The sequence below is a fragment of the Rhinolophus ferrumequinum genome, chromosome 14 (assembly GCF_004115265.2).
Source record: "Rhinolophus ferrumequinum isolate MPI-CBG mRhiFer1 chromosome 14, mRhiFer1_v1.p, whole genome shotgun sequence".
Taxonomy (NCBI): domain Eukaryota; kingdom Metazoa; phylum Chordata; class Mammalia; order Chiroptera; family Rhinolophidae; genus Rhinolophus; species Rhinolophus ferrumequinum.
The window spans coordinates 10916861-10936463 of NC_046297.1; the positions used below are offsets into that span (position 1 = coordinate 10916861).

At 35.9% G+C, this 19603-nt stretch overlaps 1 protein-coding gene across 2 annotated transcripts in view; it reads right to left on the reverse strand.

Annotated features, from left to right (window-relative positions):
- Nucleotides 1-589: 589 nt before the first annotated feature.
- The window catches only part of XKR9 (XK related 9), a 31033-nt gene continuing 12019 nt past the window's right edge, over nucleotides 590-19603 (reverse strand). For both annotated transcript variants that reach the window (XM_033126467.1, XM_033126468.1), the window contains exons 4-5: nucleotides 9325-9545; nucleotides 590-1348 (exon numbers count right to left, since the gene is read on the reverse strand). In XM_033126467.1, the coding sequence (XP_032982358.1) occupies nucleotides 720-1348; nucleotides 9325-9545 (850 nt within the window). In that variant the 3' untranslated portion in view covers nucleotides 590-719. The remainder of the gene's footprint in view (nucleotides 1349-9324; nucleotides 9546-19603) is intronic.

Genomic DNA, 19603 nt, shown 5'->3' on the forward strand with positions numbered 1-19603 from the left:
TGGAGCGCCGTGCTCCTAATGCCATAGGCCCTGGGTTCAATTCCCACATGGGCCAGTGAGCTGCGCCCTCTACAGCTAAGACTGTGAACAACGGCTCTCCTGGAGCTGGGCTGCTGTAAATAGCCGGAGCTTGGTGTGGGCTGCCATGGGCTGCTGTGTGCTGCTGTGAGCTGCTGTGTGCAGCCAACTGCCTCAGCCGGGGGGAGCTCATAATACCAGCATTGGCCAGGAAGCTGTGCCCGCGCCCTACAACTAAACTGAGAAACAATGGCTTAAATACAAAAAAAAGAAAATACAGGAAAGAATGAGTATTCTGCTCTTTTCTTCCCTTTGCAGTTCTCTACAACAGGTGAATCACAGCTTCAGTCCAGGAAAAATGAGGGGAAAGTTGGAGGGAAGCTCAATTCCGCTCTTCTAATTATGGGAACCAGACCATTTCTTCCAATTCAGGCTCAAAATGGCAACTCCACCAGACAGACAACAGGCAAATATATCTAAGTACCCAAGATCTTCAAAACCAAATGAGAAAATAATATAAATAATAAAAATATTATTTTGTATATTTATTATTTATTTTATATATCACATGCATAATGTACCAGAACTGATCTCTAATTAAATAAGGCACAAATAAAAAATAACACACACAAATATGCACACATTTCCTTTACTAACCAATGAAACAAAAAATAAGAAAACACGTCTCATAAATGAATAGCTTATTCCATTATGAAATACTTCATTCTACAATCGATCTGCACTGGTTTTCCATCAATTTCATCAGGTTTTGTTTCTTTACTTCGGTTTGGGTGCAAAGTCCCATAATAAACAATAAGGAAAATTATTCCAAGGAGAAGAGTAAGAGCTACAGTAATACTGATAGGTAGAAAATAGTCCAAATTAAAAACAGAAAGTGGGCAAACCCAGAACACAGCCAATATCCCCGACGTGGCCAATACCCTTACGGTATAATAACAAGACATTGGACATTTGGTATTCTGTCCCTTAATATTAAAAAATGTAAAGATAAGAATGAACCCAACAACAACCCTGTACAAGAATTCCATACTTATGGAAGCACAAAATTGAGTTTGCTTTTTAAATGCCCACAGTATACCTAAAAACCAAAGAAATAACAACAGAAATAAAGCTATCTTAACATTTAAAAATAAAAGAAGTACAACACTCAGCATCCAAGATAATAATGTGAACAACTTGTAAAAGAGATATATGAATTTGGGACAGAGTCCATTAAAGACATTTTTATCAGGCAAGGATTTTCTTAAAGATACTTGATAATCAAGAGTCGCCCAAGAAATAGCACAGCAAGAGATCCCGATGGCTGCATCTATAAAACAAAAAAAAATTTTTAAAGGTATATTGTTATAGGAATAACAATAGCAAAATTGATTTGCTATATACCATCCATGCTTTATCTGTATATAAACATACCCACAAACACAAGTTGGCACTTTATAAACTCACTTCATCTAATCTTTTGAGATAGATGTTAACATTCCCATATTACGTGTGAGGGAATTGATGCTTGGAGAACATATATTACTTGACCCAAGTCACACAGGTAGGAAGTTGCAGAGAGTTCAGATTTGAGCCCAAATGTGCCTGATTCCAAAGTTAATGTACTACCACTACATTAGACTGCTTTACAAGATTCTGAATTAGTTGGAAAAATTATACTGAGCTACTGGTATAGTGAAAACTACATACTCTGGAAGTTCTCTAAGACACTACAGTTATAGTCCTAACTATTCCAGCCTTTTTGGTTTTGACCTTGGACATATACCTAATCACTAAGAGACAGCATCATGAGAGAGGAGGTAAAAAGGAAAAAGGCAGAGAGGGAAGGAAAGAAGGTTGGTTAAACAGAAAATTTAACATGAGTATCAACAAGTTCAACTTCCCATATCTTTAAGATGATGACTCAAATGGACAAATAAGTTCTAAAACTTGCAAATTTCTATAGGTTTGACATCTTTACCCCATTCCCCACCCCACCCCCCCAAAAAAATAACAGAACAGTAAATTCATTACTATTTTGGAAAGGCATGTCATTAGCTCTACTGTCAAACTGGGACTTTTATAAAACTGAAAGCAAAGATATTAGAGAATTAAAAAGAGATCATTTAGACCAGAATCAATTCCCACTGAGCCTCATTGGAGGTCTTTATATTATATTATGATAGAAGGGCAGACTTAAGATAGATTTATCTATTGAAGAGGATTCTGAGGATTGTAAATGCCTTTTTCCGCTCCCCTGCTTTGAGTTTATGCCTCCCTGGACCATACAATTAGTTGGACTTCTTTTCTTTCTTCTTGAATTCAAAAATATTTAAATTAAAACATCATTTTCCCCTAAACTGTGATGTCTTTTGTTTATAATTGGTTTTTACCCCTACCAAACTAGTAGATACACCTAGTTTTTAAAAATCAGTAAGTGCTACAGAACCTGTAAGAAAAACAGAAGTACCTTGTTCTACCCCCACCTCCAATCACAACCCCCAGAAGAAATCACTATCAGCTCTTCTAGCTTTTCCCCTGACATTTATTGCCATATTTCAAAATAAAACACATATTGTGCTACTTCTTAATTTACCCTGTTTCCCCAAAAATAAGACCTAGCCGGACCATCAGCTCTCATGTGTCTTTTGGAGCAAAAATTAATGTAAGACCCGGTATTATATATTATATATCATATCATATCATATAAGACCCAGTCTTATATTTTAGTAAAATAAGACTGGGTCTTATATTAATTTTTGCTCCAAAAGACGCATTAGAGCTGATGGTCCAGCTAGGTCTTATTTTCGGGGAAACCAGTTATCTGCTATACACACTGCTTATTGATTTCCTATTTGGAAAGAGGAAAATTTAGCACATACACATATATACATACCCTCCTCCCATTTTTCCTCTCCCTCCATTGGCCCAAAAGAGTAAGATCACAATTTTGGTAAAATCAATATTCAGCATTTACCTTATAACTATCTAAGCACAGCAATTTCTTACTGCTCAGTCAAGTATTACACTCTGATTATATTTCCTTTCTTTTAAAACTTCTCATTGTTTCCTTACTTGCTTAGTTTTTCATGACCCTCTCACTATTTCTTAGCAAATTCTTCAAATTAATTAATGAAACTCCATCTATGTAGATTATACATATAGATATAGATAGATAGATAATCAATTAGTTTTTTGTTTTGTTTTTAAGAATATGACCCTGCTGCTCTAAGGCAGCTGTTCTCAGGTTGGCTTCCTGTCTTCTCAGAACTTCCCTTTACCTCCCTTCTCTACTGACTTCCTCTCTCCTGTTCTCATATTTCTTCCTTGCTTTATTCTCATGTTTTGATCAAGCATTTTCTAGACATTCCTGAGAAAAGTTGCACCTAAGCTAATTTTTTTTGAGACCACGTATATCACAAAACGTGTTTATTCTACCCTCAGATTTAATACAAAGTTTTGCTAGAAATAGAATTCAAAGTTAAAAAATATTTCCCATTGAATCTTTGAAGTCACTGCTCTATTTAGTTCTAAATTTCATGCGTTATGTCAAGAATTTCAATAACGTTCGGTTTCTCTGTCCTTAAGTGATCTTTTTTTCTCTCAAATCTTCTAGACGTTTCTCTTTACCTTTGATTTTCTGAAATGCTGTAAGTATGAGTTTGGTATGGGCCATTTTTATTTACCCTTTCGATCTAAGAGCTGACATCCTTCAGTGGTATGCTGTTTTTATTCTTTGGTGGTTTCTCTAGAAAGCAAAACATGCGTATTAAACCTATCAAAGTTTAAAGTTAATCAATATTGTTACCTCAGAGGTGCATTCATCATGAAGGTAATGAAGCTTAAATTTCAGGGACCCACGTTTGCCCAGGTCCTCTAAAACCTGGTCAAGCCCTGGCAATGTGCTCACTTTGTCATGTATAGTTTATAAAATTTGGGGAAATAAGACATTTTAATTGCAGTTGATTCAACTCCGCTGCCTCTCCTATTCCTCTCTCACGTTTTCCCGTGGTATGTCAACGTGGTTGGGGTCATTGGGGGGATAAGGCCAAACAGAGTTGAGAATACACTTAGTTTATGTTTAGAGGGATATGATTACACAAGATTTGTTTGAATAATTAAGATTAGTAAGCGACAGAGCCAGGATTCTCAGGCAGTTTGCCTGATCCTAACACTTCAGTTTATCGCCATCAACAGGCCTTTGATTCCTTAACTTTAAGATATGATGGTCTATCCTCACCCAGTTGACACTATTATTAGTTTGACACTATTTTCCATTTCCCACTTACCTACTAGCTTCCAACATACTTTTTCTGATCATTTTGTTCCCCTAAGCTCTACATTACACTCTAGCCAAACGGAATTCCTTGTCTTTGCCAAACCATGCCTTTGCTCACGCAATGCTCTGTCTGAAATGACCTTCCCCAATCACATCTGTATTGATTCTTATGCATTTCTTTCTGATCTGACATTACTGACACCAGTGAAGAAAACACAAATGCCCAGTATTCACTAATGAGACATCAACAATAAATTAATGTTGTCAATTCAAACAGGATTTAAAATTAGTTACTTCTCAAAACAAAAAGATCTTAAAATACTCTGATCTGATAGCACATCATTAAAGAAATCGGTAGTTTTTCCCAAATTTAACAACAATCTTAAAAAATGTATGTGATATCAATAATTTGTGAAGCTGAAAGAAATTTTTCTAAATTCAAAATAACAAACAATTTTCAATCAAGTATGCTAGAAAAAAAAGATTAAATTATTCTCTTTTGTCTATGGAAATTGTAAAATCATTACCAAATCAAAAGCCAATCAGAAAGTATGCAGCCAGGCTGGCCCGGTGGCTCAGGTGGTTGAAGCTCCGTGCTCCTAATGCCAAGGTCGCCGGTTCGATTTCCACATGGGCCAGTGAGCTGCACCCTCTACAGCTAAAACTGTGAACAAAGGCTCTCCCTGGAGCTGGGCTGCCGTGAGCAGCCAGAGGTCTGCGTGGGCTGCTGTGTGCTGCCGTGGGCTACCATGAGCTGCCATGAGCTGCTGTGAGCTGCTGTGAGTGGCCCACCGATGACCGATGACCAGCAACCGACTGCCTCAGCCAGAGGGAGCCCAAGGCTGACGTAATACCAGCCTGGGCCGGGGAGCTGTGTCCTACACAACTAGACTAAGAAACAATGGTTTGAACTGGAGGGGGGGCAGAGCCGAAGGAGGGGGGAAAGTATGCAGCCAAAAGATTTAGAGAAAAGAGCATTAAAATAATATAAATATATTAATTTTCTTCCTCTTGTGAAATTTGTGAAATTTGTCAGCTTTTTTATATCTGTAATTTGCTGTAATTTCTTATTTTTTTTAAATGTTTACTGTCATACCTTTTATGAACTGAATTGTGTTCCTACAAAATTGAGATGTTGAAGCCCTAACCCTGCAATGTGACTGTATTTTCAGATAGGGCCTTTAGAAGGTAATTAAGGTTAAGTGAGGTCATAAGAGTGGAGTCAGAATATGACAGGAACATTGCCCTTATAAGAAGAGAAAGAGACACCAGCGATCTCTCTCTCTCTCTCTCTCTCTCTCCATAAACAAAGGAAGACCATGTGAAGACACAGCAAGAAGGTGACTGTCTGCACCCCAAAGAGAGAGTCCTCACCAGAAACCAACCCTGCTGGCACCCCGATCTTAGACTGCCAGTTTCCAGAACTATAAGAAAATACATATCTGTTGGTTAAGCTGCCCAGTCCATGGTATTCTGTTATGGCAGCTCAAGCAGACTAACGCAATATCTAATTTTCTTTTCTTAAATCACATTCTTTTTTTAAATAGGGTCTCTGTAAATGTTTTCGTTTTCTACCTCAAAAAACCCAGATCCACCTTGCTTTACCTTTCTCCTGAACTATAATGTACAAGGAATGCAACACATGAAAATGTTGCATTTATCTTTCACCTGACTTCCATGCTATTGCTGTCTTGTACGTTCATTCTTTTTTTAACCACATCGTATTATTTTTGTTTTATACCATCCATTTTCATTTAGATTTACCCACATATATACTGCTTTCTTTGCTCTTTATCCCTTCTTGCATCTCAGAACACTTCTGTTCTGTCTGAAGTACCTTCTTTGGAACTTCCTTTAGTAGTGATATGCTTGTGGTATAGATTTCATTCTACTTAGTTGCTTGTGTAGGTGACTCATCCGTTCTGAAATTTTTTCAGCCTTTAACTTTTAAAATATGGCTCCTGCTCCATTCTTTCTCTCCTCTCCTTTGGGGACTCTGCTCAGATGTATATTAGACTTTCTCATTCCATCTTCCATGTCTTAATATCTTTCATATTTTCCATCTTTTTTCCTCAGTAAACTATAATCTGGATAATTTCTTCTAACCTCGCATAAACTCACTAAGTGTCTATACAGTTGTGTCTAATATGGTGTGAGTTTTTCATTTAATTCTTAAACATTTTCAGTCTCATAAATTTTACTTGTTTCTTTTTCAAATATGCAGCTCATTTTTTATAGTTTTCCTATTCCATGTTTTCAAGTTCATCATTTACTTCTTTTAACACAATAGGATGCATGTTTTATACTTTGCATCGGGTAATTTTCAGCATCTAAAATCTTACTGAGTTTTTTTCCCTCCTATTTCTGCTGATTCTTACTCATGATGCCTTATCTCTTTTTGGTGCTATAAATTACTGTACACCGTTCATTTTCCTTGGAAAACTATTTGTGAACATTACTTAAGGTCTAAGAACAGGTCAGGTCCATTCCTCCAGGGAGAATTTATCCTTGCTTCTGCCAGACCCCTTAGAGGCACTATCAGTCTGGAACCACTTTAAACTATAACATATTCACAGCTTGGCTCCTATTGGTTTGTTTTTTTGGATTTTCTGTTTTGTTTCGTTTTGTTTTCTGGACTAGCCAAAGATGTGAATTTTGGTTGCAAATCCTATTGTTACCACTTCTCAGTGACGTTTTTCCCTGCCCTCCTCCGCAGCAAGGCAATATCCCCTGCAGTCATTCGGAAGTGAAGAGTGAGGCAGGTAACCACTTTTACACTGAGGAAGGCGCCTTTGGAAGTACCAGCTTTATGGGTTAGAATTTTCTGCCAGACATCCCTCCCTCGTGAGGACCCTGAGTTTTATCTTCCGTCCTGCACACCCTGGGAAACCATCAGAACTGAATCTGCTGTTTATAAGGTTCGGTAAAAACCCTCAGAGTATAAATGTTTTCAGAGTCTTACTTAACCCTGCTGTGTTCCTACTTTCCAGCATAGTTTGGCCTGTTGTATCAGATTGTTTTATGCTTTTATGAAGGCTTTTGAAAATATTTATCCAATAGTTGTAGATACTTTCAGAGGGAGGGATGATTCAAATAATTTAGACTTTCAGAGATAGAGTAGATTTAAATAACCTAAGTTTTCCATCTGCTTTCCATCTTCTAAATATTTGTTGATATTTCTAATCTGCTATTCTACTCTGCATTCTCTTTGTCTTTGTGGATTTATATTATTTTTACTCCTTTACTCTCCTTATTAGTGTGATTTCAAGAAGGAGCAAAGATTAAAGAAATATATTCAGTCTTCTAAAGTACTTCTACATGTAAACCTGATTTTTTTTTTAACATTTTGAGGTATTCTTCCCGATTGTCAAAACAATAAATGGTTACTGTAGAAAATTTGGAAATTCAGAAAAGTATAAAGAAAATGAAATGTCATAATCCCACTACCCATAAACAGCCAGTTAACATTTTTGCATATTTTCTTCCAGACATTTTTCTATATAGTAATTTCTTTGAATCCTTAAAAGTATGCTGACAGAAAATTTTATAAACTGCTTTTTGCCTAAATTTTATTTTAGAATTACTTTCCTGTGTCATTAAAATTATCTTTAAACACTATTTCTAGTGGCTACATAACATTTTATACTAATGTCTCCAATAACTTGTTTACCAATCCTTCTATTGTTAGACGATCAGATTATTTCTCATGTGTTGCTATTTTTAACACCTCCACTTCTTACTTCAAGGAGAAACTAAAGAATGAAGGTAAAACCATAACATGAATGTAACTCACCACATCCCGTTGCTGATTTGAATGCTATGTACTATTTGGAATCATAAGCAGATCTACCATAATGCAGGCTGTAAACTCTAAATGTTGAACTCGTAGTTTCAGTGCTCTATGATACGGAATGTTTAATAACTCCCAACCCACAAATTCTTTGCATCATAAGGAAAAAGAGGTCTCATACACAGTAGGTTCATTTCAGTGTCTTACTAACAACCAAGGTAAAGGTAAAAATATCAGAAGGGGCTACAATCTGGAGGTTTATGGGAAATGGGAACAGAAAGACTTTTTGAGGGAATGAACTGATCCCACAGGTAAGTCAAGCAGATGGGGGAACTCCAGGAAAGATTCATCTGCTCCCCTGAGATGAATCCAAGTCTGTATGAACCTTAGTCATCAATGAAAACTGGGACTATTATTTAGCAAATAAATAATTTTTTTAATATCTCAAATTAAATTTTTTAATGGTAATATCAAACTGTCCTTTAAAATAGAATATTTTACCCTAATGAGAAAATATGCTATAATAGAGCAACATATTGGCCAACTTGAAAAAGTTTCATTAGTTTTGTAGCATTTGCACTTTCACCTAATGATTCCAATTCTGGACATGTACTCTATGGATAAACCTCACAACATGCAAAATGATACATGTAAAAAATTATTCATTGCAGCATTTTTTCAATAGTAAAATATTAGAAACAATCTCAATTAACATAAACAGGGGCTTGTTAAATCAATCAAGGTACAACCATAATTTGTAATACTATGCAGATAAGAAAAATGAATAAGGGAGCTCTTTCTGTACTGATATGGACAGATCTCCAAGATATACTGTTAAGTACAAAAAATAGACAGTTTTTATTTTATGTTACTATTTCTGTGTGTGTGAAAGAGAGAGAGAGAGAGAGAGAGAAAGAGACAGAGAGAAAGAGACAGTGAAAGAGAGAGAATGAGTATGAATATAGGCTTTTAAATTTTTTTTCTGAAAGAATCATCAAAAAACGGACAATAGTTTTCTTTCTGGGTAGACGAAGGAAGAAATGGGAAGAAGGGGGAGGGAGACAATACATCTTTATATATTTTTTAATATTGAAACCATACACTTCTTTTCAAAAAAATAAATAATTCTGAAAACAAAAACAATTTTTGAAAAATTCTAAAACCTGCCAAAGACTTATGTAATTGACACAAGATGTCTCTGGCACCCATCTAACACAGGGGATTAAGAAAGACTTACATTGAATGATACTTGCTTGTTCATGTTCCAGAGAGATATAGAGCTGAAGAACCAGCTGTGGGCAGCCTTCCAGGTAGGTCTCAAGTAGTCGGAGCATGCTCAAATCAGTCACTCTATCTATAACTTCTTTACGTGGATCAATTTGTTCTCCCAGGAAGTTATCAGTCTTGCTGCTGTATTTGAAAGCCACCTGATAACCCTTTTTCAAGGCAAACCAATACCTGTAAACACAAACATTTATCCTCAGTAATATATTCTTTGTAACATGTATGTTAGTATACATAATAATGTTGGGCGGAAAAAGTACCATGTATTTAAGTACAGAATTTTCCCACAAACTTTCTTTACTACAGTTTTCTCTCAACTTTGTGAACATCTCATGGTGGCTTTATTGAGATTCAGGCTCTGTAAATTTTTATTGCATTTTTTATGTGCCATTTTGTGCTAGCACTGTTAAACATACATGATCTTGGTTCATCCTCACCATAATTATGTGAGATGAGTAAGTATTATTCCCATTTCACAGATAGGTAAACTAAGGCTGAGAACAGTAAAATGGTTCGCTAAAAGTTACATAAACAGTAAGTGGCAGATCTAGAGTCCAAACCAAGATCTTATCATTGTTAGTCTTAACCTTAACTACTTTCTGAAAGACAGACGCAATTTTTGATTCATACAATTTATCTTAAATACAAGACAGATACTTGCCCTTATGATAATGTCAAGGTTGAAGATGAGATTGAATTGTCTTTCAGTTTACTCTAACGAACAATTACTCAATATCTGCAAGGTGCTAGGCTCTTTAACCATAACCATCCCAGAAAATACATAAAATCTCAAAGACTCTTAAAACATCCTTGCTCAGGCTCCTTGAAAGAATTTTAAAATGAACATGAGTTATCATCATGCAAGTTAATTTTTAAAACATGAGACACTTATTTAAAAGAAATCTGAGGCTAGCAATGAGGCAACCAGGATTCTATTCCAAAGTTAATAAAATTCTCCTCAGTTTCCTCATATACGCGTATAACATAAGGGCAGTGACGTATATCCTGTTTCAACTTGCTCCTTCTGTCCATGTCTCGCATTTTAGTAAATGGTACTAGCATTCACCTTGTTGCTCAAACCAAAACTATGGGAATAATTTCCAACCCCTTTCTTTTTCTCTACCCTACACAGATTCCTCAGCAGGTTCGCTTGGTTCTTGATTCTAACTTCAAATGACCCAAATCTAAACACTTACCTTTTCCCCGGCTACCATCCTAGTTTAAGCAGCCAACGTCTCTGGCCTGGATTACTTCAACAGCTTCATAACTGGTCTCTCTGATTCTACTCCTGTTCCCTATACATCCTACTCTCTACACAGCATCTAGATTGAACCTATTAAACATAATTAAGATGTCACTCCTGTGATCAAAATGTTCCAATGAGTTCCACCAAACTTAGACTAAAACCCAAAGTCCCTACGGTTCCCCTCCAAGGCCCTCCATGATCTGCCCCCCACATACACGACCACTCACTGCCTTTCCATCCCACTTCTCCCACACTTCCAGGGTACCCTTCTTGCTGTTTTTCCCAACATAAAGGCCTTTGTCTTTGCTACCCCCTCTAAATCCCAGGCAAAGTACAAGTTTACTCCTTAACTTCGTAATGGAGCCTCCAGATACATGAAGGAAAACTTGTCAAAAAGTACAGGGATAGGAAGACAAATCCAAAATCTAAGTTGAAGATTTTAACACTCATCGCTCAGTATTTTAAAAAACCAGTAAGAATATAGAAGATTTTAATAACACTACCAGCCAAATTGCCCTAATTTACATTTACAAAACGCTACACTCAACAATGGCAAATTACAAATTCTTTTCAAATACACGTGGAATATTCACCAAGTTAGACTACGAGTATATGTTGGTCATAAAACAAGTCTCAATAAATTTAAGAAGACTGTAATCATACAAAGTGTTCTCTGACCAAAATAAAATTAAGTGAGAAATCAACAAGATATCTATCTAGGAAGAACCCCAAATATTTCGATTGAGGTAAAAGGCTCAGATCCTAAAGTTTCATAAATATTGCACCCTAGGAAATTTGGATATTACTAGATGACCTCTAAGGAGTTTTAAATAGAAAAGTAAGTTGGAAAGAGGGTTCAACTATTTAATTTCCATTTAAGAAACTCTATAAAGAAGGGCCTAGAGATCTGTGGGAAGGACACTCATCTCCCATTGTACGCTCTTTCATACAATTTGAATTTTTTTTAACCATGTTTTTAAAAGGAGCAAATGTAACTTCCATATTTAAATTCAAATGTCTATCATATATTCATCAAAGGAAAAGTCTCCTTTGGCAAAGAGAGAGGTTTTATCACAAATCATACATAAAATGGAAATGCAAGTGTCATCTAATTTATATTCTGGAAAATGAAACATTCTATTCCACAGACCCCAGAGGAGTAACGGCATACTTAATAGCAACGGGCACTTACACCTGATAAATAATTCATGTTGATATCCCTTATCTTTCATCTCCCAACACAAACTCAATTTATCTGTTCTCTAGGGATATGAATCTGTAATTCAGCAAATCTCAAGTTTTTGCGTATTTAGTCTGGACAAACCCTTGGGTAATTAGCCCATGTTTATGAACTGTTTGAATTTTTGCTTATTTCTCATTATTTTTCTCAGTATTATGCCACTTCCTGCCTTAAGAAAATACAAAGAGTAAAAAAAAGAAAGACAAAAAGAAAGAAGCATCTGTGTTTATCTACCTGGCATTTTTGCTAATGGTCAAACTAATTCAATTATTCTTGTTTTCATTGTTTGAATAAGCAAAATACTCACATAACTCAAAAATCAAAAAATATAAAAAGTTACTCAGTGAAAAAACCAATCCCATTCCTATAACCCAACTACCTAGTTTTCACCCTCCCCATGACCGCAAGAATGCACTATTGAAAGTTTCATGTGTACCCTTCTAGAGTTTCTTTATGCATATGCAAGCAAATATAAATATATGTGCCTTTTCACCACCTTTTTTGACACAGAGTGTAGCATATTATACCTGCTGTCTACACCTTGTCTTTTCACTTAAAGACACATCTTGGAGCTCTTTCCATTTCAGTACATAAAGTATGTTATCATTCTTTGTATAGCTATCTAGTATTGCCATTGCATGGATATAACCTACCGTAAACTCTATCAACAGACACTTAAGTCGTTTCCAATATTTAGCTATAACAATGCTACAATTGAAAATTTGTGTGCATATGTCATTTTACATGTATACAAGTATGACGAATTCCCAGAAGAGAAACCTCTGGCCTAAAGGCATCTGAAATAGGGTCAAACTGCCCTCCACAGGGATTGTACCAATCCATTCTCCCATCAGCCAAGTAGGACAGTACCTATTTTCCCATGCCTTACCAAGAGAGTATATTAGCACCTGCATTTTTGCCAATCTGTTAAGTGAAGAACATCTCAGTGAAGTTTCAATTGGGTGTTATTTTTATTATGAATGAGGTTTAGCATCTTTCACAGAACTTAAGAGTGATTTGTATATCCTTTTCTATGAACTATCCTTATTCTTTTCCCATTTGCCTATTGGATGGATGAACTTTTACTTTCTGACTTCAGAAGCTGTTTAAATATTAAAAGACTAGCCGTTTGTCTGTTACAAGTTGCAAAAATTTTTCACTGTTAATGTTGGTTTTTTTGGGGTTTTTTTCTTTTGTTTTTGTTTGGTGGATTTTTGCTTTTGTTCACTGACATGCATTTTTTTAATAGTCAAATCTATAATTTTTTATAGCTTATAGAATTTGAGTTATGCTTAGAAAGACTTTCCCCATTCTAAGGTTATAAAGGAATTCTCCCGTGTACTTATAATACTTTGATATATTTTTTACATTAAATATTTGATTCATCTGGAATTTATCCTAGTGTCTGATATTTTACCTAAAAGTATAGTCCATAACATGCAATCTTAAATTATTCCTACTCTAAAGTTAATCAAAATCTTTACTGTTCTTATGATTCATATACTGGCTATTGCTTCCTCTTATTTCCATTCTGGTCAATTTCTACAATCTGTGTGGTCTGTCTATTTATATGGCATACAGAAAAAGAAAAACTCTTTTCTTGCCCTTGTGGTTTGGATCAGGCAAGGGGTGGGCGGGGAAGTGCTACTCTGAAAACAAAACTCTTCCAGTTTATCCTTTCGGATTTTCTTCTGGCTGGACGGAATTAGAGTCCATATTCTGTCACATCAAAGACTGAGAGGCTCAAGACACAAAACTGCAACATTTTAAAATTCTCTCAGTACCCACCTCTGTTTCTATCAATATGCTTCTGAAGATTTCACCTTCACCACTGAACACGCTAAACTCTTTTCAAGATTATGTGCCATGCTAGGGCATGAGCTAAGCCTGACTTTCCTGTGAAGGTCCAATTATAATTTACATATATTTTTTTTCAAATGGCTACCCAGTTGTCCCAACACACCTAACTACCAAGTAAAAAATCAGTAAGAATGTAGAAATTGTGTAACCCTATCTACTACATTTACTAAATTTCATTTCTAGAATACTACAACCAACCAAAAACTGCAGAACAAATGTGTTTCAAGTATACATGAAATGATTAAAGATGACCCACCGTACGTTAGACAAGAAAATAAGCCTAAATAAATTTCAAAATTGAAATCTTAAGAGTATGTTATCTGACCACAAAGGGATTAATTAAAAATCAATATTAAACTATCTATAAAAGTCCCAAATACCTATAAAAAAAAAGTTTTTAATATAGCTTGACATTTGGGTAAAAGAGAAATCACAAGGAAAGCTAAAAATATTTTGAACTGATGAATAATAAAACATATCAAACTGTCTGGGATACAGCTGATGCACAGATTCGAGGGAAGTTTATAGTTTCAATACTTTTATTAGGAAAGAAGAAAGAGTTAATAGTAGTAATATAAGTTACCATAGAAACTAGAAAATGGGAAGCAAAGTCAGTCCTAATTACACAGAAGGAAATAAAGATAAAAGCATAAATCAATGAAATAAGAACAAGCAATAGAGAGAAATTAAAAAGCCAAAATTTGGTTCTTTGAAAAGACATAAGAAATTGATAAATCTCAAACAACACTGCTGAGGGGTGGGGAGAGGGAGAAAAAGAGAGAACAAAAAATGCCAATATCCTGAAAGAAAAAGGTGGCATCACTAAAGATCAAAACTATGACAAGGGAATATTAGGAACAATTTTATAGCAATAAATGAAACTTTGATGAAATGGACAAAATCCCCTTACTAACACAAGATCAAATAGAAAATCTGAATAAATCTATATTAAAGAAATCAAATTTGTTTTCAAAAATCTACACACATTAACTCTATCCGATACATTTTATCAAACATTTAAGGAAGAAAAAACACCAGTCTTGTACAAACTCCTTCAGAAAATAAAGAAGAAACAGTTTCAAACTTCTGTTATGAGGCTAGCATAAAACTTATCTAAAACCTACCAAAGATATCAAAAGAAAAGGAAATTATACTTAAAAAATCCCTCATGAGCATGGACACAAAAATGCTTAATGAAATATTTGCAAATGGAATTCAGCAATTCGTAAAAAAATAATAATCATTTAAGTCTATCCCAGGAATGCAAAGTTGGTTTAACAGCATTAAACCAATCAATGAAAGAATGAATCAATGAAAAACCATATGATCATCTCAGTAAGTGCAGAAAAAATATTTGACAAAATTCACATCCATGCATAATAATAATAATAAAACTCTCAAGAATATTAAAAGTGGAGGAAATCTCTTTAATTTGATAAAGGGTAAGTATGAAAAACTTACAGGCAACACCAAACTTCATGGCAAAACATTCAACACTTTACCCCTGAGATCAGAACAAATCAAGAATGTTACTCTGATCACTTCTATTCAACATTTTATTGGAGGACCTAGACAGAGAAATGAAGCAAAACAAAGAAATAAAAGGAATAACTATTTTAAAGGAGAAAATCAAACTGTTCCTATTTGCAAATCACATGATGATTAACACAGAAAATACCAGGAAACCAAACAAAAAACTAATATTAATATAAGTAATAAGTGAGTTTAGCAAGGTCTCAGGAAATAAATTATTTTTTTAAAAAATCAATTCTATTTCTACTCACTGAAAACAAATGATTGAAAACTGAAATTTAAAAGGCAATGCCAATAGTAATAGCTGGCAAACTGATTCTAAAATTTATGTGGAAATACAAAGGAGCTACAATAACCAAAGCAATATTGAAAAAGAAGAACATACCTAACAAATACATGATTTCAAGACTTCAAGAATATAGGACTTGACTTCTAGTTTCTAGTCTCTCATGTAAGAGACTTGGAAGTTGCCATTCCTACCTAATAACAAGTAAAAGCGAAACAAAAAAATCAACAACTCTTCTTAGATCTGACAAAGTAAGGTCCCAGGGCAAACTGTTTCCCCCAAAACTGGAGAGACAGGCAGGTGGATACAAAGAATCATAAATTACAGGAGCAGAAATCCTCAAGAAGAAACCCCACTATGCTGATCGCTAGTGCCACATTGGGAAAACCTGAACTGTAACTGATGAAGTGCTGGAGGCAAGTGTAAACAAGTCTGTGAGTTAAAAACTCCTAGCAAGTGCCCCACACTTTCGAGAGTTTTACCTCCTGGAGCTCTCACAATGAAGATGTGGAAAATCTCCACAGGTTATCCAACAGGGAGAAGTGAAAACCACCATTTTGAATACACCGAAGCATTCAGGGAGGGAAATAGGACTGAGAGGCATTTCGCAAGTCTACAGACCACGGAAGTCTACAGACCACGGAAGTCTACAGACCCTGGGAAAAGTCTCCCTAACAGACGGACCTAATCACAGGACTGTAGTTTGCTTCTTTTCCTCCCACACTTTGCCACCACATTACTAAAGGCATATTTACAGCAGTTCCTTTCTGCTGTCATGCAGCAGCCTAACCGTCTGTCCCCTCGTGACTGTTCCTAAAGAAAGAAGAGTCTGTGAGACTGATCCTTTCAGGGACTTTGCTTTACCTTTGTGCTTACACCTCATGTCTCTCTGTTTGGCCCCCAAAAAGATGGCTGGTCGGTCAATGACAGGTAAAATTCCTCACGGAAGGAACAACCCAAGCCAGGCACAGCCACGTGGTGACCACCAGAAGAATTCACGGGGTCTATAGAGGTGGGCACAGCCCCCCACCTTCCCCAGCAAAGGAGAACTTTGGCCTATGGGGCTATAATCCTTCCCACAACCTGCTTGGGAAGTGAGTCAATGATGTGATAACATCAGTTCTCCTTCCATTCTTATCAATAAGTTTCAGCATAAAGGATTTGTCCCTGGGGAGGCACATATCATAATTGTTAAGACATCCTGGAACTTTCAATTCTGGCTGTTTGCAGGCAAGGGTGATTGGTTTGAATCAGTTTTCTGATATGATGTGTGAGACTCACAGACCGTGGAGAAAACAATACTACTTCCTTGTGTGTATATCAATAAAAGCCAGAAGGCGGCCCGATTTGGGGCTCTCAGTCCTTTGAGGCTGGGAGACCCTTGGCCCCGTTTCATAACTTTCTTGATTTCTGTTTCTTTCTTAACCCTTTGCCGCCCCTTCTCGTTCTCTCACTGCCCGTGTTGCACTGGATGCAACATCTTTCACCCAATACAGTAAGTCCTCACTTTCATTGATTGATTCTTACAACTGCAGTGAAATGACATAGAACAGAAACAGTTTTATCATAGGTTAATTGATATAAACAAGAATTAAGGGAGTTTCTATGGTATCTCATCAACACTGTAACAAAATGACATTGAACATAACAACGTCATTCAATGATCTGCTATACATCATGCCCTGCTTCCAACAAAAAATTACCAGGCATACTTCAAAAGAGAGTTTGAAGAGACAGCAAACATGAGAACTAGACTCAGATATGACAAGGATGTTGGAATTAGCAGACCATGAATTTAAAACAACTATGATTAATATGTTAAGGACTATAATAGAAAAAAATAGACAACATGCAAAACAAATGGTTCAAGTGAGCAGAAAGACGGAAATTCTAAGAATCAATAAAAATACTAGTGATCAAAAACACTGTAACAAATGAAGAACTTCATCATTGGGCTTATTAGACTGGACACACTGTAGAAAGAACCTCTGAGCTACAGAATATCTCAATGGAAACCTCCAAAACTGAAAAGCAAAAACATAGACTATCCAAGGACTGTGGGACAACTATAAAAGGTGTAATATTTGTGTAATGGCAAAGAATATCAGAAGGAAAAGAAAAAAGAACAGAAGAAATATTTGACATGGTAACAACTGAGAATTTCCCTAGATTAACGTCAGACACCAAACCAGATATCCAGGAAGCTCACAGAACACCAACCAAAATAAATGCCAAAAAAAAAAACTGTACTTAGGCTTATCGCATTCAAACTGAAGAAAATCAAAGATAGATAAAAAAAAAATTTTTAAGATCTTAGAAAAGAGGGGGAAAAAATCTTACCTATAGAGGAGAAAAGTTAAGAACTACATCCAACTTCTCAGAAACCATGCAAGGAACAGACAGTGGATTGAAATATTTTGAAGTACTCAGAGAAATTTCTCTGAAGTACTCAGAGAAATGTAGAACTCTGTATCCTACAAAATTATGTCGCAACAGTGAAGGAGAAGGTCATCTGCAAGATGGTGGAGTAGAAAGTTCCAATGTTTACTCCCCCCTACACACAAAAACAATGAGTAAACAACTACACGGAGGTGGGTCCAAGATGGCACCACAGGAGGACGCTGATACTTGCCTCCTCCCAGGTGATACTTGCCTACACCAAATATACACCCACATTTAGAGCACTTTCTCCTGAGAGACAACTGAGGACTGATTGAACAGCTTCTACATAGCAAACGAGAGAGGGGGTCCACATAGAGAAGGTTGGGGAACTGCAAGAGCTCTCTGGGATCTGAGGGAACTTTCCAGGATCATAGGAATCAGGGAGCACCATTGTTTATATTCTCCCTGCACCTAGACAGTGTGGGCAGGAGCTCTATCCAGGTGCTCTGGCTGACCTGCAAAGTCGCCACAGCACATTCCCAACCACCCTGTCCTCAGCTACGCCAATAAGACCAAAAGGACAGCACAACACACACGCACCAGGTTGCCCAATCTGGACCCTGCTCCAGCCACAGACAACCAGATTAACGAGGAGCTACCACACCCGTGTGCACACTAGGTCACCGCCGCAACCAACATAGGAGCACCTAAACATATAAAGCAAAAAATTAACAGACATAAAGGGAGAAATTGACAGTACTATAATAATAATAGTAGGGGACTTTAATATCCAACTTATATCAATGGATAGATCATTCAGATAGAAAATCAATAAGGAAACAACAGGCTTAAACATCACATTAGACCAATTGACTTAATACATATTTATAGAACATTTCAAACCAAAACTGCAGAATACACATTCTTTTCAAGTGCACATGGAATATTCTGCAAGACTGATCACATATTAGGCCACAAAACAAGTCTCAATGTATTCAAGAAGATTAAAATCATAGTATTTTTTCTAACCATAATAGTATGAAAGTAAAAATCAACTACAAGAAGAAAAATGGAAAAAATCAAATACATGGACACAAAACAACATGCTACTAAACAATCAGTGGACCAAAGAAGAAATAAAAAAAATACCTGGAGACAAATGAAAATGAAAACACAAGTTTCCAAAACCTATGGGATGCAGCAAAAGCAGTTCTAAGAAGGAAGGTCATAGCCATACAGGCCTAACTCAAAAAAACAAGAAAAATCCCAAATTAACAACCTATCTTTACAGCTAAAGAAATTATAAAAAGAACAACAAACAAAATCCAAAGTAAGCAGAATGAAGGAAATAACCAAGGTCCGAGCAGAAATAAATGAAATAAAGACTTAAAAAAATAAAAATAAAAAGTATCAGTGAAACTAAGCTAGTTCTTTGAAAAACAAAATTGACAAACCTTTAGAGAGATTAATCAAGAAAAAAACTAAGAGGACTCAAATAAATGAAATCAAAAATAAAAGAGAAGTTACAAATGACAAAATAGAACTACAAAGTATTGTTAAAGAATAGTGCAATTATTCTCAGACTGAGAAAGACAAATACCGTATTATCTCACTTATATGTGGAATCTAAAGAAGAGAATAAACCAGCAAACAAAACAGAAATAGACTCAGAGATATAGGGGAAA